Source organism: Tinamus guttatus, unplaced genomic scaffold, assembly GCF_059628265.1.
Source record: "Tinamus guttatus ecotype Peru unplaced genomic scaffold, ASM5962826v1 Tinamus_guttatus_pri_ptg000376l, whole genome shotgun sequence".
NCBI lineage: Eukaryota > Metazoa > Chordata > Aves > Tinamiformes > Tinamidae > Tinamus > Tinamus guttatus.
In genome coordinates, this window is record NW_028288910.1 from 1,846,652 (window position 1) to 1,873,966 (window position 27,315).

The 27,315-nt window shown below is 48.7% G+C and overlaps 2 protein-coding genes across 2 annotated transcripts; both read right to left on the reverse strand.

The window, feature by feature from the left end:
* Nucleotides 1–247: 247 nt before the first annotated feature.
* Nucleotides 248–4,417, reverse strand: LOC104581190 (deacylase AADAC). The gene is made up of 5 exons (XM_088530434.1): nucleotides 4,280–4,417; nucleotides 3,050–3,272; nucleotides 2,539–2,608; nucleotides 1,394–1,565; nucleotides 248–856 (listed from the first exon to the last, which is right to left on the reverse strand). Exons 1-5 carry the CDS (start codon nucleotides 4,415–4,417, stop codon nucleotides 248–250), a joined length of 1,212 nt encoding a protein of 403 aa, XP_088386560.1.
* Nucleotides 4,418–7,645: 3,228 nt separating this feature from the next.
* On the reverse strand, nucleotides 7,646–11,638 carry LOC148593568 (deacylase AADAC-like). Its single transcript, XM_088530444.1, has 5 exons — nucleotides 11,501–11,638; nucleotides 10,275–10,497; nucleotides 9,764–9,833; nucleotides 8,659–8,830; nucleotides 7,646–8,251 (listed from the first exon to the last, which is right to left on the reverse strand). Exons 1-5 carry the CDS (start codon nucleotides 11,636–11,638, stop codon nucleotides 7,646–7,648), a joined length of 1,209 nt encoding a protein of 402 aa, XP_088386570.1.
* Nucleotides 11,639–27,315: the final 15,677 nt, after the last annotated feature.

The following is a 27,315-nucleotide window of genomic DNA, read 5'->3' on the forward strand; positions in this document are numbered from 1 at the left end:
GTGGAGTCTCCGTCTCTGGAGATCTCCAAAACCCGCTTGGAGGCAGCCCTGTGCCACGTGCTCTAGGTGACCCTGCGTGTGCAGGGGCTTGGACTAGGTGACCTCTAGAGGTCTCATCCAACCTTAAGCATTCTGTGATTCTACGATTCTATGGTGGAATTTGGCCACTGCAGCCTCTTCCTCTACTCAAGAACCTCCGTTGCATCCAGTGCGCATGAGCCAGGCACGTTAAATCAACGTTTTGTGTTTACAGGTTGACATTTAACCACTGAATGTACTGACGAGAGAGCCTGTGGCTTATGGCCAGGTCTGCCGGGCTGGACAAGAACGTGTGCGCACCGTGGAAGGCGTCGTGCGCGTGCTGGTGCGTGACGGGCACGCCGGCGGCCCGCAGGCGCCGCACGTACATGACGCCTTCGTCCCGCAGCACGTCGTGCTCGCACGTGAGCACGTAGGTGCGGGGCAGGCCGCGCAGGGCCGCGTCACTCGCGAGCAGCGGGGCCGCGCGCACGTCCAGGAACCCCGGGTACTTCTGGCCGAGGCTGGGGCTGCCCGGGACGGGGCTGCGGTAGACGTGGCCTCTCTTCATCTCCTCGGGCAGCAACGTGCTCCAGTTGACGAAGCCAAACAGGTGGCTGGACTCGGGCGGCACGTGCCTGTTAGCGGCCATGGCCTCCCGCAGAGCCGCGTCCGTGGTGAAGTACTCGCTCCAGCACCGGATTGTGAAGGCCTTGGACAGGATCGGCTTGTCCTTGTTGTCCAGGAACGAGGGCAACTCTAGGTCCAGGGTTTGGAGGGCAGGATAGATCAGGGCTTGCGCTTTCAGTTTAGTTTGGACTTCAGGGTCACCTAACAGCTGTGAAACACAATTACAGAGTCAGAAAAGAACTTCTGATTCTCTAACACGGACAGTGGAGCTTAAAAGGAAGGAAGAAATACACACATTAGATTTAAAGACCTTCCAAACTCATAAACTCGTCACCTACACTACCTTGTATAAAAAGTCTCAAACATCAAATACAATTTCAGGCCCTCTCATATTAAAGAATGACAGTATTTGTGAAATTGTTTTCAAGCATTAAGAGTCATAGATAATTTCCCAAGTAGTAAAAGATAGTTATTTATAAATGCTGACAATTTTAATTTTGGAGTTCTGAGGATTCTTTATGTCACACGGTAGAAAGATTATCCATCCTGTTTCCTAAACAAAAGGTGTTAGAATTCAAATAACTGGGATTCCATGGGTTTTAAATATTATCCACAACACATCCAAGACAAAAGGCATTGTGGAGACGCACTTGCTTGGAGAAGAGTTTTTCTATTAGCCTTTTCTAAATGTTCTTGAAATGGAAAAAAATATGTTTTGAGTTAGAAAAACAAAAGAGCCTTGTACCTGCTGTGCCACCGCTGCAGCCAAGTTGCCACCTGCGCTGTCCCCTGCAAGGCCGACCCGGGCCGGGTCCACCCCATACTGCGAGAGGACGCTGCGCTGGAGGAAGAATTTTGTTACCGAGTACACATCCTCAAACTGAGCTGGAAAATGGTATTTAGGGGCCAACCGGTAACTGTTAAGAGACAGGAACGGAAAGGTGTTATTTAATGCTGGAGGTGCTTGGGGAAAGCATTGATTTCACCAGTACTGTTTTCCATGAAACACTCACGTGACTTTGCAGAATTTGGGTTTTCTATATATATATATATTCTATAAATGCGTTTCAATATATATTGGCTTTTAGAGCAGTAACAGTTCCTCGGAGTTGATGAACAACAATCTACATCCCATCTGTAGCTGACAGCGTGACACGGTACCTATAAAACCTTGACTCGAGCATTAACTCTCTTTAGCAAGTTAATGGAGCGCTTGCTCATTCCGATATTATTTGCACGGAGCAGGTGACAATGGGATCTGTGGCCAAGGCCGTTTCGTGGTGCAACCACAAGCAGGTGGCAGCAGCGGCAGCCCGAGCAAGTCGCCTTCCACCCTGGTCCCTCTGCACTGCTGCCGGAACCAAAGGAGCTACGAAAGGACCTCGCGTGCTCTGCCCAGCACTGCCAAGGGCTCTCTGATGTCAATTGCTTCAAAATGACATAAAATGAAAAGCGCACTGTAAAATTTGTTAATAAATACCCAACAAGTTGACTGATTGTTAATTTTTAGACAAGAGCCTTGCCTTTTGTGTATCTATAGGTATTTTTACAATATAGGATGTGTCTTGTGTTGCCTCCTATTTTGACTGTTTCATATATTTAAGAGCTCCATAGGAGCACAGGTGGGGCATTCTACAGAAATGGGAAATACCTGCTATTACACTGGGGCAAACAGCTTCATAAAGAAACAAACAAAAACAAGAACAAGCCACCAATGCACCCCTGTAGCCTTAATGGGTTTCGTTTTAAACATTGCTAGCACAGCACATGGTCTAAATAAAAAGTATTGCAAAATTAGACAAGTCAAAATGAAATAAATCATTTCAAAAATGAAATAATTCATTTTCAAAATGAAATAATTCATAAATCCAGAAGTAAAATTTCTCTTACTTGACTGATACCACAACAGCATTCAAGTCGTTTGAGGTCTGTCTTGACAGCTGGTCATAGTTTCTCATGCCTAAAATGAAATGAGTCACTTCTTAAATGGTATTTAGGTGCATGTAGGAAGGAACACGCGAAGAGCTGCACGTTTCTTACCAGCCTGGCAGCGCCATGCAGTGCACTGTACAGAAGGCTCTGCTCTTATGGCAGAGCAAAAGAGAAGGAAAATGACCCCAGAGGCGCGATGGAGCCTTGGGCAACACGTGCAATCCCTGAGGTTAAAGAGCCCGTCCAGGAAAAGAGTTGGCTCCTTCACCCCAACACCAGCGAATCAACAGCAGGAGCAGCACCACGGAGCGAGCGATGGGTTGGACACCCCAGGACGGACTCAGCATCTTCCCTAGCACCGCGCAGAGCCCAGGGCCTCGTCCTGGCCGCACCAAGCTCCAAAGCAGAGGCCGTAGCGGGGCTGAGCCGCAGGCCCACGCGCTCACGGTGCTCGCAACGAGGCGCTTACCTGCGTCCCCGAGACACCAGCCTCCCCCATGCACGAAGACGAGGCCCCTTTTCAGCCCGTCCAACTGCTTTCGGGGCAAGTACAGGCGGACGGGGACGCTCCCGAACTCCGTGTCCGTCACCGTGACGTTTTCATCCGACGTGGGTGGCACGAGCTCAGCGACTGTGAACAGCTTTAGGACCTCCATGTAGTGCATCAGACCCAGCCACTCGGCGAGCCCAGCCTAAAGCCAAGGAGAGGGAAAATCAAGGATTTGGAACACAGCCCTGGTCCCTCTCTGAGATCCAGTTTCTCTCAGGACACTCTGTGCACTGTGTGAGCCTATATAAAGTTGCTGTGGAATCACCCAACAAACTGCTGCTGACCCTGAGGAGTAATTGTGTCCGACCGGCGTTCCACTCCGTTCCCCATCATTTCCAGACAGGAGCCCTTACTATCCAGAGGAAACATTCTCTCTGCTTTGAGATATTTAAGACCTGTAATTCGTGAAACAATGACTTGAGAGTAATGACACAATGCCTGGAAGACATGTAAAAGCCTTTCTTTCTGGGCTCTGAATGAACTATAGAGAGAGATTTTTTTTTTCCTTACCTTGTAAGTATCTATAATACCATAATCCATAATACCAGGCCCATAACTCCATGCCTTTCCTAGCTCTAGCATATGGCTCCGTGCTTGGATGAGGCAGGATCCAGCTACCTTTCACACTGGTCTATACATATTGCTTTATTTCTACCCACTTCAGCATTAGCACCTCTCTCATTAGCTTTGTTTACTTGCAGGTTCATGCTGCCAGTGGATCTCCATGAAATCCCAAAGATGAGCAGCATTTAAACAGGATCTACTGTTTTTTTCCCTTTTTCTGACACCCCCAACAGCATCTCTGAGAAAGTTCAATCCAGAGCTTGCAGAAGGATTTAAGGAGCAGTGCTCCAGCTGTAAAGGGGTCAAAAGCAAGACAGACTTAATTTTGTGCTTACCCAATCATATCCATATTAATAGATCACATTTTTAGTTCATTCCTATATCATTTTTCCAAGATTATATAATTAAGTATTTTGTAACAGTGTCTTCAGAGTCCCAGTTAGTTGCATGCTGGGTTTCATACTGCCGTGCTCGACCCAGGATATTCCCCATAGATGCATTAACACGGCCCCTTCTCCTTAACTTTCCCTTTCTTCTGCTGGCCCTTTTGCCCCAAGCCAGGACCTAGAGGAACGTCCAACTCACCAGGTGCCCCAGGCTCTTGAAGGCCGCGTTGACCAGCATCACCTTCCAGCGGTCCTCCAAGCTCTCCGGCACGGGCACATAAACGTAGTAAGCGAGCAGCGCGGTGGCCACGAGGAGCCATAACGCCTTGGTCCCCATGCGCGCAGCCCTGCTCCCCGTGGCCGGCCGGCTCCGGCGCTCTCCGCGCTCCGGCGCTGCGATCGCCCCGCGCGCGCAGGGCAGGGCAGGGCAGGGCAGGGCCGCTCCGTGCAGCGCTTGGCGGGCGCCCAGGCGGCCAGGGAGCTCCCGCGTCCCGGGAGCCGCCCGAGTCAACGGGTTGGCATGAAACCGGAGCCGGGCTGGCACCCGGCCGCCCTCCCGGGGCACTTGGCAGCAGGAGGCAGCAGCGAGGCGGCCTCAGAGCAAGCGGGCAGAGCGCTGCGGCCAGGGGTGCCCCGGGGGGACGCGTTCACTGCACGCTCGGAGCTAGTCCCTTCAGTAGCATCAGCTCGGGCGCAGGGCAGACACCTCCTAGCTCAAAGCGCCACTAAATGCCTTTCACAACAATAAAGAGGAGCAAGGAAAATGGATAAAGGCCTGCTCTAAATATAAAATGGAAAGGTAAAAGGTTTACTCTTCTTGCTGAATAATCACAAAGTGCAAAGGACGATGCCACGTGATTCCTTACACTGGGCTTAGTGCCATGTGGCAGCTCCTGAGGTTGGAGGAGTAGGAAGCACCAAGGACTGCAAAGGACTGGAAGCTGATCTGCATCTCATGGGTCAGAGGAGCAGGAAACTGCCGCCGCTCTACCAAATACTTGCCTTGCTGAAGGTCTTGGCACCACCAAAACATTCCACTGCTTTAAAAGTATCCTTGTGCCATCCCACCCCTGGTAGGAATGGGACATCTTGAACTCCTGGCCCTTCTGCAACAAAGGAGCAAGGTCAAGACTTAACATTCTTGATATTCATCCAGCACAAAGCAGGGAAACCCCTTTGCGTCCCCCTCCGCGTGCACTAAACGTGCACAGAACATCTGTTCCCTCGGCACTGCTCTCTTGTGCCCAGCGCGCTCAGCGGTGAAGACGTTCCGAGCTCCTCGGGTCAGGCAGGACCAATCCCCCCTGGAGACCAGCAGAGCCGGGCGCACGGCCAGGCCCGGCCCAGGCACCGCCCCGGCGCAGCCCCGCTCCCTCGTCCCCACGGCGCCCTGCAGAGCCCTGCGCCGCCGCCGCCGCCAGAGCTGCCTGCGACACGGCCCTGCATCAGCCCCCGCGCGCCAACGCCAGCCATCCCGCTGCGGCTGCCTCTTCTGGACACAACGCACCAAGGGAGACCCGTTCGGTGTGGCCTCGTTTCTATTCTCTGCATTTTAACGTGTTCTAGCTTGGGATATTTTGGACAACAAGAAAAGGAAAAAAGTCTAACACAAACAGAAATGCCGGTTGTGAAGTGGAAGGAAAGAGTAGATGGGCTTCCAGGCCAGATTTGTGCATAAAGGTGACCCCTTCCCCTCTCCACTCCTGGCGCCCTTTGGAGCCTGCTGTGAAAAAATAACCCGTGACAACAAAGTTGAGTACCAAAGGACACATAGGAAACTGCTTGTTTTAGGTAATCAATACCCGGGAATAAACGTTCTTAAAGGGAAAAGCGTCAGGAGTCCTGTCCAGCAAAAAAAGTTGACTTGGCTGACAAAAAGGGCATTGCATTAGAATCAAAGGCTAGTTTAATCTTTATATGAAACAAAATATTTATACAGAGGAGAGTTGTTCAAGACTGGCAGATGAACGGTGTTTCTTTTTCAACCTCATTGAACTATACAATTTTATTTTTAAAATTCATATAAAAATGCTACTAAACAGTTTCAGCATAATTAGAACACCTGATACAAACCTCATTTATTAACTGCAGCATAAAACATGCAGCAGTGCAGCGTAAGGCTGCCGTCCTTGATTTCCTTGATTTGACACACATCCAGTGCTGCTAATGGAGTAATTCCCCTCCAGCAGCGCCATCAGGGGCAGTAGCTCTGCACCAGCCCAGCGCCCAGAACAGCTCTGTTTGTAGCCCTCGCACTGCACTACAGCCACCAGGTCCGTCTGCAGGGCCCGCCGTGAGCTCCGCCAGGGTCACAAGGACGCAGGCACCTCCCCTGGCCAGGCTTCCACAATGGGCCCTGTGGAGAGCAGCTCTGCAGAGAAGGACCTGGGCGTCCTAGTGGACGACAAGGTGACCATGAGGTAGCAGTTTGTCCTTGCGGCCAAGAAGGCCAATGGGATCCTGGGGTGTGTTAAGGAGAGCGTCTCCAGCAGGTCGAGGTGATCCTGCCCCTCTACTCAGCCCTGGTGAGGCCACATCTGCAGTATTGTGTCCAGTTCTGGGCTCCACAGGACAAGAGGGATGTGGAGCTGCTGGAGAGAGTCCAGCGCAGGGCCACGAGGATGATCAGGGGCCTGGAACATCTGCCCTAGGAGGAGAGGCTTGTGGACGGATATATAGATATAGCAATACGGTTTCGTGCTTGACATAAGCTGACTTGGCCAAACTTAGGCTTAGGGCCTGGCGCTCGGAAGATCTCGCAATGTTACGGAAAGCAAAGGGTCAGCAGAGATTAAGGCGAGTTAGCTGTCTTACTCTGAAGAATCAGTACATAGCCATATAAGGTAACATTGTTGCTAATTGGTGGCAGAGCAAGCTTCCGCATTCCAAAGGAGTATAACTGTAGTGAGCAGCAAGCAATAAATGGCACTCCACTTCAACCATATTGGTGTTACGTGGTTTGTCCCCTAGCGGGGTAGGATGGCCCTGGAGAGCCCGACCTCTGGGTGAGCATGTTATGTTGCTGAGAGCTGAGACCGGAGACCGTGCGGCCGGAGACAGCGAACGGCAACAGAGGCTGAGGGAGCTGGGCCTGTTCAGCCTGGAGAAGAGAAGGGGAGAGGGGACCTGAGCAGTGTCTATAAGTACCTCAAGGGAGGCAGTGAAGAGAAAGGGGCGGGCCTCTTTTCAGTGGTGGCCACTGACAGAACTAGAGGTAATGGCCACAAACTGAAGGACCAAAAGTTCCACAGAAACTTAAGGAACGGTTTCTTGACAGTGAGGGTGCCAGAGCACTGGAACAGGCTGCCCAGAGAGGTTGTAGAGTCTCCGTCTCTGGAGATCTCCAAAACCCGCTTGGAGGCAGCCCTGTGCCACGTGCTCTAGGTGACCCTGTGTGTGCAGGGGGTTGGACTAGATGACCTCTAGAGGTCCCATCCAACCTTAAGCATTCTATGATTCTACGATCCTATGGTGGAATTTGGCCGCTGCAGCCTCTTCCTCTACTCAAGAACCTCTGTTCCATCCAGTGCGCATGAGCCAGGCACGTTAAATCAACGTTTTCTGTTTACAGGTTGACATTTAACCACTGAATGTACTGACGTGAGAGCCTGTGGCTTATGGCCAGGTCTCCCGGGCTGGACAAGAACGTGAGTGCGCCGTGGAAGGCATCGTGCGCATGGTGGTGTGTGACGGGCACGCCGGCGGCCCGCAGGCGCCGCACGTACATGACGCCGTCGTCCCGCAGCACGTCGTGCTCGCACGTGAGCACGTAGGTGCGGGGCAGGCCGCGCAGGGCCGCGTCGCCCGCGAGCAGCGGGGCCGCGCGCACGTCCAGGAACCCCGGGTACTTCTGGCCGAGGCTGGGGCTGCCCGGGACGGGGCTGCGGTAGACGTGGCCTCTCTTCATCTCCTCGGGCAGCAACGTGCTCCAGTTGACGAAGCCAAACAGGTGGCTGGACTCGGGCGGCACGTGCCTGTTAGCGGCCATGGCCTCCCGCAGAGCCGCGTCCGTGGTGAAGTACTCGCTCCAGCACCGGATTGTGAAGGCCTTGGACAGGATCGGCTTGTCCTTGTTGTCCAGGAACGAGGGCAACTCTAGGTCCAGGGTTTGGAGGGCAGGATAGATCAGGGCTTGCGCTTTCAGTTTAGGGACTTCAGGGTCACCTAACAGCTGTGAAACACAATTACAGAGTCAGAAAAGAAGTTCTGATTCTCTAACACGGACAGTGGAGCTTAAAAGGAAGGAACAAATACACACATTAGATTTAAAGACCTTCCAAACTCATAAACTCGTCACCTACACTACCTTGTATAAAAAGTCTCAAACATCAAATACAATTTCCATCAAAATACAATTTCCACCAAATACAATATCCATCCTGTTTCCTAAACAAAAGGTGTTAGAATTCAAATAACTGGGATTCCATGGGTTTTAAATATTATCCACAACACATCCAAGACAAAAGGCATTGTGGAGACGCACTTGCTTGGAGAAGAGTTTTTCTATTAGCCTTTTCTAAATGTTCTTGAAATGGAAAAAAATATGTTTTGAGTTAGAAAAACAAAAGAGCCTTGTACCTGCTGTGCCACCGCTGCAGCCAAGTTGCCACCTGCGCTGTCCCCTGCAAGGCCGACCCGGGCCGGGTCCACCCCGTACTGCGAGAGGACGCTGCGCTGGAGGAAGAATTTTGTTACCGAGTACACATCCTCAAACTGAGCTGGAAAATGGTATTTAGGGGCCAACCGGTAACTGTTAAGAGACAGGAACGGAAAGGTGTTATTTAATGCTGGAGGTGCTTGGGGAAAGCATTGATTTCACCAGTACTGTTTTCCATGAAAACGCTCACTTGACTTTCCAGAATATGGGTTTTCTCTATATATATGTATTCTATAAATATGTTTCAATATATATTGGCTTTTAGAGCAGTAACAGTTCCTCGGAGTTGATGAACAACAATCTACATCCCATCTGTAGCTGACAGCGTGACACGGTACCTATAAAACCTTGACTCGAGCATTAACTCTCTTTAGCAAGTTAATGGAGCGCTTGCTCATTCCGATATTATTTGCACGGAGCAGGTGACAATGGGATCTGTGGCCAAGGCCGTTTCGTGGTGCAACCACAAGCAGGTGGCAGCAGCGGCAGCCCGAGCAAGTCGCCTTCCACCCTGGTCCCTCTGCACTGCTGCCGGAACCAAAGGAGCTACGAAAGGACCTCGCGTGCTCTGCCCAGCACTGCCAAGGGCTCTCTGATGTCAATTGCTTCAAAATGACATAAAATGAAAAACGCACTGTAATATTTATTAACAAATACCCAACAAGTTGATTGATTGTTAATTTTTAGACAAAAGCCTTGCCTTTTGTGTATCTATAGGTATTTTTACAATATAGGATATGTCTTGTGTTGCCTCCAATTTTGACTGTTTCATATATTTAAGAGCTCCATAGGAGCACAGGTGGGGCATTCTACAGAAATGGGAAATACCTGCTATTATACTGGGGCAAACAGCTTCATAAAGCAACAAACAAAAACAAGAACAAGCCACCAATGCACCCCTGTAGTCTTAATGGGTTTTGTTTTAAACATTGCTAGCACAGCACAAGGTCTAAATAAAAAGTATTGCAAAATTAGATAAGTCAAAATGAAATAATTCATTGAATCCAGAAGTAAAATTTCTCTTACTTGACTGATACCACAACAGCATTCAAGTCGTTTGAGGTCTGTCTTGACAGCTGGTCATAGTTTCTCATGCCTAAAATGAAATGAGTCACTTCTTAAACTGTATTTGGGTGCATGTAGGAAGGAACACGCGAAGAGCTGCACGTTTCTTACCAGCCTGGCAGCGCCATGCAGTGCACTGTACAGAAGGCTCTGCTCTTATGGCCGAGCAAAAGAGAAGGAAAATTACCCTAGAGGCGCGATGGAGCCTTGGGTAACACGTGCAATCCCTGAGGTTAAAGAGCCCGTCCAGGAAAAGAGTTGGCTCCTTCACCCCAACACCAGCGAATCAACAGCAGGAGCAGCACCACGGAGCGAGCGATGGGTTGGACACCCCAGGACGGACTCAGCATCTTCCCTAGCACCGCGCAGAGCCCAGGGCCTCGTCCTGGCCGCACCAAGCTCCAAAGCAGAGGCCGTAGCGGGGCTGAGCCGCAGGCCCACGCGCCCACGGTGCTCGCAACGAGGCGCTTACCTGCGTCCCCGACACACCATCCTCCCCCGTGCACGTAGACGAGGCCCCTTTTCAGCCTGTCCGACTGCTTTCGGGGCAAGTACAGGCGGACGGGGACGCTCCCGAACTCTGTGTCCGTCACCGTGACGTTTTCATCCGACGTGGGTGGCACGAGCTCAGCGACCGTGAACAGCATTAGGACCTCCATGTAGTGCATCAGACCCAGCCACTCGGCGAGCCCAGCCTAAAGCCAAGGAGAGGGAAAATCAAGGATTTGGAACACAGCCCTGGTCCCTCTCTGAGATCCAGTTTCTCTCAGGACACTCTGTGCGCTGTGTGAGCCTATATAAAGTTGCTGTGGAATCACCCAACAAACTGCTGCTGACCCTGAGGAGTAATTGTGTCCGACCGGCGTTCCACTCCATTCCCCATCATCTACAGACGGGTGCCCTTACTATCCAGAGGAAACATTCTCTCTGCTTTGAGATATTTAAGACCTGTAATTCGTGAAACAATGACTTGAGAGTAATGACACAATGCCTGGAAGACATGTAAAAGCCTTTCTTTCTGGGCTCTGAATGAGCTATAGATAGAGAGTTTTTTCCTTACCTTGTAAGTATCTATAATACCATAATCCATAATACCAGGCCCATAACTCCATGCCTTTCCCAGCTCTAGCATATGGCTCCGTGCTTGGATGAGGCAGGATCCAGCTACCTTTCACACTGGTCTATACATATTGCTTTATTTCTACCCACTTCAGCATTAGCACCTCTCTCATTAGCTTTGTTTACTTGCAGGTTCATGCTGCCAGTGGATCTCCATGAAATCCCAAAGATGAGCAGCATTTAAACAGGATCTACTGTTTTTTTCCCTTTTTCTGACACCCCCAACAGCATCTCTGAGAAAGTTCAATCCAGAGCTTGCAGAAGGATTTAAGGAGCAGTGCTCCAGCTGTAAAGGGGTCAAAAGCAAGACAGACTTAATTTTGTGCTTACCCAATCATATCCATATTAATAGATCACATTTTTAGTTCATTCCTATATCATTTTTCCAAGATTATATAATTAAGTATTTTGTAACAGTGTCTTCAGAGTCCTAGTTAGTTACGTGCTGGGTCTCATACTACTGTGCTTGACTCAGGATATTCCCCATAGATGCATTACCACGGCCCCTTCTCCTTAACTTTCCTTTCCTCTGCTGGCCCTTTTGCCCCAACCCAGGACCTAGAGGAACGTCCAACTCACCAGGTGCCCCAGGCTCTTGAAGACAGCGTTGACCAGCATCACCTTCCAGCGGTCCTCCAAGCTCTCCGGCACGGGCACATAAACGTAGTAAGCGAGCAGCGCGGTGGCCACGAGGAGCCATAACGCCTTGGTCCCCATGCGCGCAGCCCTGGTCCCCGCGGCCGGACGGCTCCGGCGCTCTCCGTGCTCCGGCGCTGCGATCGCCCCGCGCGCGCAGGGCAGGGCAGGGCAGGGCAGGGCCGCTCCGTGCAGCGCTTGGCGGGCGCCCAGGCGGCCAGGGAGCTCCCGCGTCCCGGGAGCCGCCCGAGTCAACGGGTTGGCATGAAACCGGAGCCGGGCTGGCACCCGGCCGCCCTCCCGGGGCACTTGGCAGCAGGAGGCAGCAGCGAGGCGGCCTCAGAGCAAGCGGGCAGAGCGCTGCGGCCAGGGGTGCCCCGGGGGGACGCGTTCACTGCACGCTCGGAGCTAGTCCCTTCAGTAGCATCAGCTCGGGTGCAGGGCAGACACCTCCTAGCTCAAAGCGCCACTAAACGCCTTTCACGGAGCAGAACAAATAATCCTATAACCCACCATCTTTTCTTTCACACGGTAGTGGCTAATTTTTGCTCTGCACTTTACCTTGCGAGCCCTTTATCTTGCACTAATGCACCCCCCTCTCCACTCCTGGCGCCCTTTGGAGCCTGCTGTGAAAAAATAACCTGTGACAAGAAAGCTGAGTACCAAAGGACACATAGGAAACTGCTTGTTTTAGGTAATCAATACTCGGGAATAAACATTCTTAAAGTGAAAAGCTTTGGGAATACTGTCCAGGAAAATGTAAACTCCCTAAATTAGGGTTAATTAAGTAAAACCTGGCTGTGACTCGAGCCAGAAGGGGACTTCAGCAAGTGCTGAGTCAAGGCTGTAGCACAATCCTCTCACCCACATCTGCTTCTGCTGCTGCTGTCAACAGGGCCTAGTTCTACAGAGGGAAGACGAGTAAGTTGGGCAAAGTCACCAGCATCCAGGCTATTGCAGGATCCCTTTTTTTCCCTCGCGTGGTCCTGGTCAATTCCGTCGTTGAATCTGGTTCTTTTGGACTAACGAGCAGTTTCCAGCGAGCAGCCCCTGTCCTGTCCCCGTTGCAGCGCGGCAGGGGATGTCACCCGCGCCGCGGCCCCTCGCCTCCTGGGTGTCCCCACGGCAGCTTTGCACCACCGCAGGGTTCCCCACGAACCCATCTGCACGCACAGAACACAGGCTGGATGAACATGCTTCTCGAAGGAAAAAACATTCTTTGCTCATAGGGTCTATCTAGATATAACTTTCCTTGGCAAACGATCTACAGCAAGAGCTGAAATTTCATCTAACCTTCACCCCCCTGCGCTCTTCAGAAACAGCCTGTGCTCAGTTTGAACCGGGAGGTTTAAGCAGGGGAGAGCAGTACTGACAAAGCGGGAAGGTGCAGGCGCTCCAGGTGCTGCAGTGCAGGAACGTGCATCTACGGAGGCATTAACGGGGCTACTCCCCTCGGGTTTCACACGGGAGGCCTCGCTCGGCTGCATTTTTCTGTTATTAAACATGGCAAAAAGCAGGACAGGGGTTAGGTTCTTTCTTTTCTATTCTTTGCTGAAGAGCCACACCAAAACCTGTTTATTCTGGGGGAAAAGGAGAATGCTGGTGTGGACAGAGAAGCCGTGAGTCACCAGGGAGGCGCGCGGGGACGCCGGCGCCCAGCGCGGAGCGCGGCCCAGGGCCCGCGGTAACGCGGCTCTGCGCTCCCGACCAGGTTTATGTCTCTGTACCGCGACGCTTCTCTAGTTTTATGATGTTCATGATCTGCTTCTGGTGGGCTACCGAACACCCTTGCAGTTTGCACGGTGTCCCCGCGGTGTCCCTGCACCGCCGGCTCCGTGTCCCTAGGGGGAAATCAGCGCCGCTCTGACACCAGCTCCGTGTCCTGGCGCTCGCCCTGCGGAAGAACAGGCACTTTCTGCTCGGCGCCTGTTTGCTCCAGCGCGCGCCGGAGGCCGCCGGGCGGCAGCAGAGCCCGGGACGTCGGGACGTTTCCCTGTGCTCCAGGTGGGATCAGGAATCCCCCCATTACAGATGTGCTGGGCACCGCTCGCATGCACCGCAGCAGGCGCCGGCAGCTAAACGGGGTCCTTCTCATGAACTAGCACCATATTTCACTGGATCACATAGTTGCCTATAACAGCTACTTAAACCATTCATTTTCTTTCCTTGTTCTTATCTCTACTTTGTAATGATGCTTGGAGGCCTTGATTTAGGCCGATTTTTGCAAACTGCAGAAGTGCCATGCGTGCCATCCTGGCTCGTCGCTGCATTGCCAGGCTCAGGATGTCAGAAAGCAGCAGAACTAACCCCACAGCCCTCCACGGCAGGAGGGCTCTTCCCCAAGGCAAGCACTTCCCATTCTGCAGTTTGTGGGATTGTGTCTCACTGCAGACTGATTCAGTGACATATTAATTCAAAAATCTTTGTCTGCAGTTTTGCAAACTGTAATAAAATGTGTGTTTTTTTCAAGAAAAGAAGCACTTTAAAAATTGTAAAATTCATTACAGGAGATTTAGATTCTGCTACAGAAAATGGAAAATTGTCTTCTGAAAGAGTCTTACTTCAAACCACAGAGGCAAATATAAAATTATCATGTTGTAAGTGGAAACTCTCAGTTCCTGAGAAACTTCTTCCCTCTGCAATCCTGCCTCAAACAGCAAATTCTGCTGTTTTTCCACAGACTGAATTCTTTCTGCCTAGAAATGTAAAATCTGGCTTCGGCCACCTAAGCAGGTTTATTCTGACAATGATCTCCAAACGGGTGTGAAAGCAGAGTCCTGCAGCAGGGGTCATTGGCGCTTGCAGGTGTTTTTTACATATTAATTATAAGTTAACATGGTGCCGTTACCTGGCCTGGCTCTGCTCACCCCTCTGCTTTGGCCTCCTCCTTGTGTCAGAAACCTCCTGAGCCCATTTTGTCCCTCTTTCGAGGACACTGTCCCCAGGAAGAGCCCCAGCTTTGGAGACCTCCCAGGGGCCATTAGGGATTACAAAATGGGAAGGAAAAACATGGAAAAAATCAGGAAAATCTGCAAGGGCAGAACTGACGGTGACGTGAACCTTTTGAAAACAGAACATGGGAACAAAACTAAATGAGAACACCACATGTCAAGACCACATCTTAATACCTAGTACATTTGAAAAGTATTATATGGTGGGCTGGTTTTTCTCCTGACATAAATATTATTCTGTTCTTTGCAAGTCTACAGAATTTAAACTCAATTTTAATAGATCTGTCTGAAGAAAACTTGTAATGTACCTGATGCAGTTTCACTAAGAGGTAAAACTCTTTCTCCACTGGGAGCTAATTAAATAATTAGCTTAATGCTAAGTTCAGTATTTTACTAAAGTGCTAAGAGCCCACAGGTCCGTATTCACAACATTTTCAGTCGCACTGATTGCTAAACACGCTCTTCTCCTCGGACAGTGCTAGTTCTTGGTTTGGGTTTTTGTTTTTCTCCCGGAGCATGGGGAATCTGCATTACATTATAAACCCATGCACAGTAGCACATCTGCTTAGTGAAAGTCTCACCACCGTTAATAAGCTAAAACAATGCCTTATTTGAATGAAGATTTAAGATTAAAATGACTTACATTGCAGGTTTTGTCCCAGCCGAATGAGCACAAGTGAATAATACCCACAACACAGCTAAGGGTACAGCACAGAAAAACCAGCAATCCATTTGTTCTAACATCCCTTCAAGATTTTTGGTGTTCCCACTGTTTGTAACCCCCACTTTGCAGACCAACCTGCATTCCAGCCGGGATTACCGACTCCTGCAGCTCCTCCCGGAGCATCCTGCTCCAGGGCTCTCCACGGAGCGTCCCCATGGAGAGGGGGACGCTGCTACGATGACGGGACACCGGGGGCTTCTGACAAGGCCGATGAAGCCACCTGGTGACGCGGAGGGAGGTGGCAGCCGACCCCGCAGCTGGCGTTCGGCTTTTCTCCTACGCTTCCACAAAATGGAGTGTGATTAACAGGCAAATCAGCACGGAGCCACCACCAAGAGCATCACGGTCCTTCTGCAGCTCTGCCTTAAGCAGTGGCATTTCGGGGAAGTGCACGGAAGAGAGACAGGGGCTGTGATGCACCAAACCCCTGCGACACACAGTGAGTGCCAGCCAAAGGGACACGAGGACTTTCCCTCCCCTCATTCGTCCCCAACAGCGTGTGCGGGCCACTGAGCAACAGGTGACATTTTAGCTTTTTCTTTTTTTTTTTCTGTGCTAGTTTCCTGTATAGTAGACATTTTCTGTATGCAGTCCCTCAGATATTCCAACAAAAAGCGAGGAAAGGCTGAAAGTCATTAGAGGCAGTGGATTTGCACCAGGAATGTCTCTGGCGCAGCGTGTTTTTCCAGGCTGTGCTGTCCTTCACCTGGCTGCCTGACAGCCTTTCCCACACGTGTTCTCCAAGGGTCCTAAATGGCTGCATGTTTCAGCAGCATCAGCACTTTCTTTTGCCAGATTTTCAGAAGAAAAAGTAAATGAAAACTATATCAGAATCTGTCGTCAAGGCCAGGAAACGATCCCACAGGGCTGTCTGGAAATGAGCTAATGCTCCGGACACGTCACTCAGCCCCATCGCCTGGTCGCGGCCTCGGAGTAACTGCGGTTTAGAGAGCGACACGCGGAAACGCAACGAACCCTCCCGGCGGCTCCGTGTCCCCAGGCGCCTGCACACGACAGGGAGGGTTTCCCAAAACCCTCCTGCAGGTGCATGGAGGGGGACAGCACTGCCCTCAACTGTGCGACAATTACTTGTGCTCCAAAACAAGCTATTTTTCCACACTATACATTAAAAGGACTGGGTTTGCACAGTCCACATCTCAAACCGCTCTTTTAACCAAGAGATCATTTCCTTAAGGATTAGTGTCCTTGGAAGTTATAGCGGTGCGATTTGTAAATAATTAAATTAAGAAAAAAAAATGAAAGGCAGCAAAATAATGTATGAATGATGAAAATGTGTTTCGCATTTTGCCTTCACACAGCACACTCTGCAACTTCAAATCACTCAAAAATTTGAAAGCAGCTTCAAAATCTGCATTTAAAAACATGGGTGCTCCTCTGCTGCGTAAAGAGCTCCCGACCACGCAGCTTTTGTGTGAATCCAAGGGCTCCAGGATTAGGTCCCAGCCAAACGAGACATTCTCACCTCTGAACCGAACTGCCCCTCAGATGATGCTGTTACTCCAGCTAAGGCCGAACTCTCCGCCTCACCCAACCTCTTCTTTGGTGGTTGTCATTTCATGGCATGTGACACGTCACAGCATTAGCTTGCGCTGCCCTTATGAAATGGTTTGAGCAGATACTGTCCCTGCTGCATACAATATAAATAAAGTATTGCAAAAATATGTAGTAATTTGCCAAAGAAAGAACAACTCCTTTTTTTTTCATTTAACTCAATCTTTGTGAATTTTCAAAATAATAGATACAACTGAACACTCAAGGGAAAAAAAATGAAAACATTATCATGTCTTTTCTGAAGTGTCTTTTCTTCTGATTACTTTTTCTTTCACTAATCACCCTATCACTGAAGTCCTAACACAGAGACCGAATCAAAAAAGCAAACACAGAACTTGAAAAAGCAAAGCAAAAAAGCAAAGCAAAACACTCAGAAGTTTGTCAAAACCTTTATGCACCCCCTGCATTCCCTCCCCCTCCTCACTCTGCCTTTGGCATCCCGAGAGCTTCCTGGCCCCAGGCAGACGCAAAGCCAACACCTCGAGCTGGGGCGGCGTCTCCCACCAAACTAGAACCTTCTGCCTGAAGGTTTCTTGCTGGGGAGGGTTTTCTGTGATTCCGTGATTCTGCTGTTGGTGCCTTTGTGCGCGCCCCGTCCTGCAGCGGCCTGGAGGGACGGTCTCCAGACGGTGCTTCCATGAACCCCATCACTACCCTTGTTTATTATCCGTGCCTGGCACAGAAACGGTTTCTGCCTGCGCTTAACATCAACATGAGCTAAATCAAAATGCTCTGTGTGTTTCTTACACACTCAGACCTCAGTGAGCTGTTCTTTTGTAGATCCTTCTTAAGCATTGCTGCCTTTTATAATTACCAAGTGTTTTTGTACTTGCCTTCGTAATGAATTCAGATGTTCGAGTCAAGAAAGTAAAAGCAATGCCCAAATCACCAACAAAATAAAGGAAACGGCCTTTACATGATAACATCTGCTCAAAAATAACCAGAAGACAAAGGTACAAAATCAGAGGAACAGTTAATAGTAGTAACAGTTTTAAACAGTTAATATTCTAACACAGCTTTATAGATTGTCTGTACTTGAATTTGGTGTGTTCATTGCCTGCCCTCAGTCTACAGAAGCTTTTGTATTCTAAAGGAGTCGCAAATCAAGATATATAGTAAATCAAATCTATTTTTAACATATGCTTCAAGAGAAAAGACACCATATCCATATACTTTTCCTAGGGTAAGATGCCACAAAAAAGAGCTTTTTTAAATTCCCCCTACAATGAATTACAGTCCACAGACTTTGTTATGATTCACATCGTATGCATGAACTAATGATGAAAAGATATAAACTGTTTTCAAATGCAAACCATTCATCAGCTCCCAAATCTTGCAAACAATCGCAATGCCTCCCGGCCATTCCAGAAACATGGAATCAATCACGATTTTGACGCTATCCTCTACAGCATCGCAAAGCAAAGCAAACCCCCTGCTCTGGCCTTGGGCTTGCTCGGCTGGACCCCAAAGGCAGCGAGGGGCAGGGGGAAGGGCCACGAGTGACGGTCCCTTGGTCGCAGCTTTGGGACCCTGAGCCGAGCGGCTCCAGCCTCTTCTGGGGGACGTGGCACAAAAACTTCTTCCTGGCCACAAAAAGACACGTTGCTGGCAACCGGCCCCGTGTTGGGTATTATGTATCTTTTCTCCCATTCCAAGCTTTTTTTCCCCCTAAAAACCACATGACGTGCTATGTGGATAGTTTTACCCAAAAACTATCTTCCAACACAGCTAGAGCACACAGACATTTCAGTATAGGAATTTCCATGAGGACCAAGGGTGCTCAGCACTCCTATTGCCACTGTGCAGAGGCTTGTAGTGTACCAGACATGTGAACACTGAATATTGAAGATAAACAGCACAAACGTTGCTCCCCCCCAGCTAGGATCACGGCACGTGTGAATTTGCAGGAAGGGAATTTCAGACGCAGCCCATGAGCCGAGGGAGAGCTGCCGCCCTTGCGCTCACTCCTGTGCTCCGTTTTCCCATGTCCCAAGCAAACTGTGACCCCTCAGCTACGCGGGACACACAGGAGCCTCCTAAAACACCCTGCCGAGAGCACGAACATTCCCGTGCCCGTGAGCGTTTGGATCTCAGGGCTGAAAATAGCACAGATGCCATAACACAGCGCGATCACGAGGAAATGCATCTCCGAGCCGTAATCCCTATTCTTAGCTTTTGGGAAGCTAATGTGCATGAGAAGAACATGACAGGTTTTGATTTGTGTTTCCCACGAAATCGCTCCCTATTTAATGTGCCCGTAATGCCGAACAGTCGCCGCAGTTCCGTGCTCCTGGGATCCTCGTTCCCGGGCAGGGCCACGTCCGGGATTCCCCCCCCGAGCTCCCATCTCCCCCTTTCCTTGGGCGCTTCCCCCTGGAGCTGCCGCTTCCCCGGGGCCGCCGTCCCGCGCGAGGGCAGCGGCCGCAGCAGATGTTGGGCCCTGCTTTGCAGCACTTACAAACATTCCGTCTCTTGTGGCCTCTCTGCAGCAGGAAGCTGTAAATCTGGCAAAATGTGATTTTTTTTTCCTAATTAACTTAACAAGAGAAAATGGCAGTCCAATTTAAAGCCAAAGCAAACATTTTGCTATATATAGCTACACGCTTTACATCTGAAAGGATGATATATGGAAGAGTGTACAACTCAGCAAGGCAATGAAAACAGAGCTAAAGAGCTAAAAAGTGGAACACGCTGAATAAACAGGCCAGGCAGATATGAGATAAACCGGGCTCTAAATCCACTTTGGCAGAAATGCTGGGAAAAATCTGCATTGCCCCGGTGGGCTGTTGAGTAAAAGCTAGAGAGACAACAGCAAAAAACCGCTGTCCCGGGTGGCTGTACTCACAACAGGCCTCACACTGCACCGGAAAATATGGATTAAAGTAGGAAATATTAATATCCCTCCTGTTTCTTAGCTCATTGTTCATCTATCAATCACATCAGTTTTATGTGCAGGATTTCTAAAAGCCATTGGCACTTTTTTGAAAAGGTTTCCATCACCTGTGAAGGATTGGTATAGGTGTAGGGAAAAAGAGGAAAAACAAAAAACTGACAGCCAACAAGCTGCAGGAAACAGAAATAACAGCAAGAAGGACCGTGGAAGGCTCCAGGTCTCGAGACACTACAAAATCTTACCGTTCTGCCATGCAAAAGGTATTCTGTGCAGTTAAAACATTATATATTGTGGGGCCCTTATTAAACGTATGCATGGGACAGGGTTTTCTAATCAAGATGTTTTGACACACATAGTACAAATTTAAAAGCAACCAGATGAACAGCTCATGTAATCCTGTCCCTTTTCAGCTCCATCTTTCTATGTCTCTTGCACCACTTCATTATTTTTTAAAAATCAGCAAGAGATTTTTCATTTCGTCTTCTCTCTCCCACCCCATTTCTTTTTGTATTCACCCTTTTCTTGCAGTCTCTCATGCTCCCTCCGTCTGTTTCCGTGCCCGCTTCGCGAAGGAAGCACAGGACGGAGGAGGACGGTAACAAGTGCAGGGCAGCTCCTCAGGCCAAGGTTTGCTCCAGTCCCGGCACGCACTGCAGGAACGGGCTAACAAACAGACCTGGCATTTACCCAGCACGGATCACGGCATACGCTCAGTAAAAAGTTAAATAACAACAGCCAAGTTCACCAGAAATAGGAAATGTGCACAGCAGCTCCTGCAGTTCTTAGAGCAGCATATACCTAAGTAAAGAAATGTGAGAGCTGTCAGATTTAATAAAAATGTTTAATGTCTCCTCACAGAGAGCTCAGCCAGACATCAGTATTCATGCCAAAAATGTAAATGTCCTGTCCTGCTGTATTACTCCCTAGCTATAGGAAACAGTTATCCACGATCTGAGAGTGTTTTGTGATGCTGGAATTCTAGATGGATTACTCCCTGAAGTTCAGAGAATGGCATCCATCTAATAGCTTCATATTCCCCAAAGCTAAGGGAGACAAGGGGTGAGGGCAAAGGGAAAGGGGAAAAGCCCATTTCTCCCACAAATTAAAGTAGCAAAGTTTGCAGCGTTCCTTAAGTGACCAATAAAGTGACAATACGTGATTCCTCATGCCAAATAAGGAGCTTCCACATGAGGAATTTTATGTTTTACTAACAATTTATCTTTGGGCAAATCTTTGGTGGGTACAAAATGCACATGTGTTACCCCTGGCACCCACCACGAGCTGACTTGGGTACCCCTGCAGATAGAGACAATGGAGCCCTGAGTCCTGGTTTCCAGTTAGCAAAACCGATGCTTTGTGTGCTTTGCAATTTTTCAACAATAAAATCACAAAATGAGGTTTAATGCACATACTCTGCTTCTCTAGCAGTGTCTCAGATGGGTGTTTTTGAACCAGGTTAGATAACTTCATGAGAAAACTCAATGTTTTTACCCCAGACCATTCCTATGACATTGCTTGTGTTTAACCCATAACGCATTATATGTCCTCAGTCTCACCTGCACATTCCCGTACCTGCACGTCCTGCAAGTGGCTCCTGCCAGGCCTGGGCACGCAGGACGCGCGGGCTGGGCTCAGCATCCTCGTTGTTCTGCAGCCGTTGCCATCGGGGACTCGAGCACTCGAGCCCGGAGCTGCTGCACCCTCGCGGGGGGCGTTTTGTCCTTGTCTGGGTTTCAGCTTCCCGGTTTCACCGTTTCGTAGCTGATATCTCGGCGCTGTGCAGAGCTCATGCAGTGAATGCAGATCCGTTCTGCAGGATGCAGTCGATGTCCCTAGGCACCGCAGCGGCGCCTGGCCCGTTCTGCATGGGGCCTGCATGCAGATGTCCCTCTGGCCCCGCGCTGAGCGGGGCCTAAGAAAGATGCAAACAATCACAATTTGGGATCCTTGTGACCAAACCCCTTGGAAGTACCAAGGAAAAGAGACACACTAAGCCAAACTGTGTAAGCGAGGACAGAAAGGGAGCAGGCTCATTACTGCCTCAAATCCACTCTCCCAGCACACAGCTTGGCCCAATGTATGGCTTTTATTAACACTGACTTTATTAACACTGACTTCTAATATCACAGTTTGTTAAAGATTCTTAATTTTGAATCATGAACGACTTTCTGAGATCAATAAAATCCACAGTTTTGAACTCAAATAACGTGTGTTTATTAAAAGGATGCTCTGATCGCTGTTTACAGACGGTGCCTGTTTTGAGCCTGATTCATGTTTATGTAGTTCCTGCAGAGAATCTCGCCGGCTCCATGCGAGTGCTGGTGGGGAGAGCACAGGAACACCGAGACGCCGCTGCAACGTAACGGGGGGAACAGCGCGGACAGCAGAGAGCTGTGCTGGACACCTACGAAACGAGAGGAGTCTCAAACTTCTCATTGCAATGGTTTAACGAGCTCATGATTATGTGAGGCTCGGCATTCCTCAATTCCCTGCTGACTATTGTATTGCTTCTGTGCAGCAGTACAGCTCTAGCACAAAACCGCAGCTTGTATTAGCAATAACGACTAGCAAAAGCACAATGAAGAAGAACAGTATGTACATCCAGAGCCGCAGTGGAAATTTCCACACTCGTTTGTCGAGTTTCAAAAGGAAATGAAGCTAAAGCATCCACGCTGCATAGGCAGTCCCCAGTCTGGGACAGAGCTATTGAGCACATTGCTTGAAGGAACTGATTTGTGCAACTTAGTGCAGAAAGCATCAGATTTGTATGTCTGCTTTAGGATACTAATGTGATAGTTGAACAAAAAATCCCCATTTGCACATTCAGACATCTCCTTACCAGCTATTCTTGAACTTATATAAACTCTGCATGGTGATCACGTGCTTTTCTGCTCAAGCAATCCAAAACTTGAGACAAAAACATTTTGAAACAAAGCTGAATCTGATTTTACATAATGTATTAAATAGTTTGTCATTTATTTTTTGAGGACAGAGTCATGATATCCAGCAGTTCTGACCAGCTGGTTAAACATTGCACCCACCTTCATGTACTGCTCACAAAACAAAGCAGCCAGACTGCAGACAGGCTGAACGGACTTGGATCAAAACCAATGCATTTGCATGACATCTTTAGAAGCATCCTGCGGAGAAGGAATTTTTTAGCAGGAAAAATTAGTACCATTCCCTAAGAGAGCTCACTTGAAGGCAGCTCCTTTTTCTCATTGCCAAATTTCCACAATCTATGACAAGAGTTATTTCACCTTTTTGTAACTTCATTGCTAATAACAAGTGCCGTATGATTTTAAATGTTAGCGATCTTGAAACTTGTCTGACAATCCCCTTTTATGCCCTAATCAAGGTTCTCGCTCAGTGTGCCGCTTGCGGGACAGCCTGTCCGTAACGCGGAGCGCGTGGCGAGGCTGGGCAGCTCCGAGGGAGTCAGGAGGCCCCATCCCTGCACGATTCCTGCCCAGCAGCACCGTTCGCTCTGGAGCTCCCCGCGCGGCCCCGCGCGCTGGTGCCCGGCTGGTTCCTGTCCACAGCGATTTATTAGAAACACAGAAGTAACTTTATACGCTGCTCTCACATGTCTCATTCATTAGTCTGATGGACGCATATGAAGCAAACACTCAAAGGCCTCAGCTTCTGTTGACGTTTTCCTTCATTTAACTTCTTGGACCAATAAATCAACATCGTTTTTGTGATATTCTCAGCCATTTTTTTTTACTATTTTGTCCAAAAAAAGCACATGACCTGGGCTGCAGCCATGATTTCAGAATTATCCTGCTGGGTCCATAACCAAAACAAAGCTAATGGAGTTCTGCAGTGCACAACATGCCCAGGCCAAATATTGTTCTTTAAATGCTGGCTCAGTGTGTCCCATTCAGCCTGCACGCCCGGCCTTGGCGCTCGTCCGCGGCGGCGGCATCGCTTAGTGAGGAGAGCACCGAGCAGACAGGGCCCTGGCCAAAGAGCCCTGAACGGCTGCAGCCCTCGGCCCTCTCGGTCCTGCCCTTCTCCACGCAGTGGCATTTCCACCATGCGGCTCCTCAAACACCAGCTCTGACGCTCAGGTAGTTGCACTTTATAGGGGCTGCTGATTCAGTTACACCATTAACATCTCCACAGCCTCCCAAAAGAGAGACTTCTTACATGAGCAACTGAACAGAGAGAAAGACCTGAGTGCTGGCAGCAAGCGACACAAGTGACACAATTGGCTTAGAAAGGCCCAGATTTGCAAAATGAGTCTCCTGAGTGCCTAATTCTGAATTCTTAGAAATTGCTGCGATTGAGCTCCCCAAAACATTGAGTACATGTCCATAAATACTGAATAGCACCGCAGCTTGAGCACGGCATAGGAGCTTCCAGGTCAGTCCAGCAAGCCTGGGCCTGCTCTCTCAACTGCCACATAACTGCAGTGAAGTCACTTGGACTCCACTTTGTAAACAAGCACAGGACGAAGCCAAAGGTTATCTGCTAAACGCACGCTAGATAGCACGAGCTGGGAGCCAAAACTCCAAATTTACAGCTAAGCGCTTCCAGACTCTGACTCTCCAATCTTGGCTAATCTCAACCTCAGAAAATGTTTTTCCAATAACCTTTATTTTCAGGATTCAGAAATGTGGTGTCTTTTTTCTTTAATGCTCAGTTTTGTGGGTTTTTTTTCCTTTTGCTTTCAGTGGAAAAAAAATACGAAAGAAGGTATTTTCAAGAAAAAGACTGCTTCAGTTCAGATGTTTTAAACTGATGATTCTGGCCGGGTGCAACTGTGGGTTATTGCATCTATTTTCTGTTTGCAATATGTGACTTGGGTAACGTCACCCTCCTGGGATATTTCAATGGGAATGTTGTCCCCTTGGCCGAGGACCTGTCAGCTGGTGCTGCAGAGCTCCCCATGGCTGCACCAGCCTGTGTGCAAGTGCAAAGCAGAGCACAGAAAGAGAGGAAAGTCCCACTGCTTTCCAAGCTACACGTTCACTGTTTCTAGTGTGCAATTAGCATTTCTACTCCATGAAACTGCTACAAAAGGAAGAGAAAAATTGCAAAATATGCATTCAAATTAAGATGAAAATCATCTGTGACTAACTGTAATGTTTACTTGAAGTCAATCTGGTATTTACAGATTCATTTTTTTAAGTGCTTTGAATAAAAACAAGCCTTTATAAATACACTGGAAAGTGTTTAAACTTCAGCCAGGGATAAATGCTGCATTTCATAAATTAACATTGGCTTTCCGCAGACAGCGGAGCAGCAGGACAGAGACAGAGCACACGGAGCTTGGTGCTGGAGACCAGCTCATGGCAACAGGTTTCCAGACTGCAGCTATTAACAGCTCATGTTATTTCATGTTACAGAAAGCTCCACTTACTCGGGAAATAAAATTTCTTTGCTCGTAGTGCCTAAGTATCACTCTATCCTAAGACAGCACTGAGGGCAAAAAAAAGAATTTTCTGTCTTCATACTAAGAAAAATGCTGGAAAACATGCAAATTAGAAGAGAATGTTGCTGTAGAAATGAGAGAAATATTGCTCAGGTTTCTGAGCAGAGCTGTAGAACATATGGTTTAAGAACTGCTGAAAAAAATGAAAAGCACATTCTGCTTAGTTTGATTCAACAATTTTCTTCATTTCTGAATTACACTGTTAAACTCACTGTTGTGGAAAGAGAACATATTTCCTAGCTTTTAACAGAAGATTACTAGCTTGTAATAGAAAACATTCAGGCAGTGATCAGTCAACTATAGTTTCACCCGAGAACTGTTGTTGGTTTAACTACCTACAGTTAATTGCTTCAGTCATTTAAAAAACCAGAGCTTTTGCCAGTTCCCTGAGCTAAGCAGAAAACAAGGATTTATGAGTGGAAATGTATTTTACCTGCAGATACCTCCTCTCCTTATGGTCTGTTCCAAAGGCCATTTCTGCTCCCCTCCTTTTGCCTGGGGATGCAAATGACGTGGGGTGAAGCCCGAGTCCCTCTTCTTGTGGGGTGCCCCAAGCCCTGCACACTGGGACCTGCTGGCATCGCTTGGGGACACTCGGGGACAGGCGGAGACAGATATAGGGAGGAGAGTCGGGATGCGAAGACGTCCGTGCACATCTCATACAAAGGCCTCTTCGCACCTCCACCAATAAGTTAGTTTTCCTACTCAAGGAAGAAGAAGAAAAAATATATAATAGATATATATAAATAAATTAAATAAAATTTTTGTGTGCATATATATGCATATATTGTGCCTATATATGCATATATATGATGCCATCATCACAGACTATCTTCAACATAAGCTAATCCAATTTCAAGCAGGGAAGTCACTAAAGGGTAGCTTGGTGCTATAAAAGTTATGTAAAAATGTTAGTTCCAGAATCTTTAGCCTTCCTCTCCTAATTTTATTTTGTGTATTTCACATTTCATTAGCATACCAAAGATAAGAAAAAAAAAACAGGACAAAAGGAACCAGCAATTCAAAACTTCTCATCCTTTATGAATAAAGATATCCAGGAGGGGAAAAGAACCATGCCAAAGTGCTGTTCCTTTGGAACTAAAGCAGTAAAGTTATTTCTATGCCTCCTGCTAATAGCTCCACTGTGCACTGACACAGGGGCAGGGTGAAACCCGGCTTACATTTCTTCTCTTACCCAAGCATTGGAGTCTTTCTTCTGCCTACAGCAAACACAGCACAAGGCAAAGGCTTCTTGGCATTTCATAAACAGCCGCTCCTGTTTTGTGCTGACGTTAGCAAGGCCGTGATGCTGCTCCAGGCAAATGCTTTGAAAAGCCACGAGATGCCCCGGGGCGGAGGGCACCTACGCACACGGCGTGAGATGGGAACCGCTGGACACGGGACCTGCTTCACCGTGCGAGGGCCTTTGGAGCAGCCCCTGCAAGGGTGACTCATCCCTGCACTTGGAGAGTCGCTTATCCCAACATCTCTGTGTCTCAGGGCTGAGAAACACGTCCAGTACACGTGGCTCCAAGACAAGGAACAACACAAGGCGCCAGACTGTTAAATGGAGACTCCTGGAAGCAGCTGGTAGTAGTAGGTCCATTTGTAGCTGCCTCCACGACAAAGTAGCACAGGGCAAGCTGGCTGGTGGCACGACCCAGGCCTGGCAAGGGAAACTTGTCCTGTTGTTTCCTGCTCCATTTCCTGGATATTTGGCTCTTCCCGGCCACTCGAGTGTGGGCGCTCGGCAGCTCCCTGGCCTCCTTCCAGCTTGTCCCTACCCTGCGTCCCCTCCTCGCTCCACTTGGGATGCAGGCTCTCAGCACCAAGGGTTCCTAGCACTGGGAAGTCAGTAAATATGTAACATGTCGAGGGAGAAAAGCACTGGATGTGCATTCAGCAACTCTTGGCTTACAAGTAGCATCATGAAGAGAGAGAGGCCTTCGATTCCAGACAGGCAGCTTAGTGAATAATTTAGCTACTAACATGCTAATTGAATGACTGTTAAAATACTTGCAATAAAAACGTGAAAACATGTATGTTTAATTTGCTTAGATTCATAATATTAAGTACGTTCATTTTTTTAAGTCATTTTTTCCTAGTGCAATAAAAAAGGAAGTCATGCCTTTATTCTTTTTTTTTTTTTTTTGAACTGTGTTCAATTGACTACTCAGT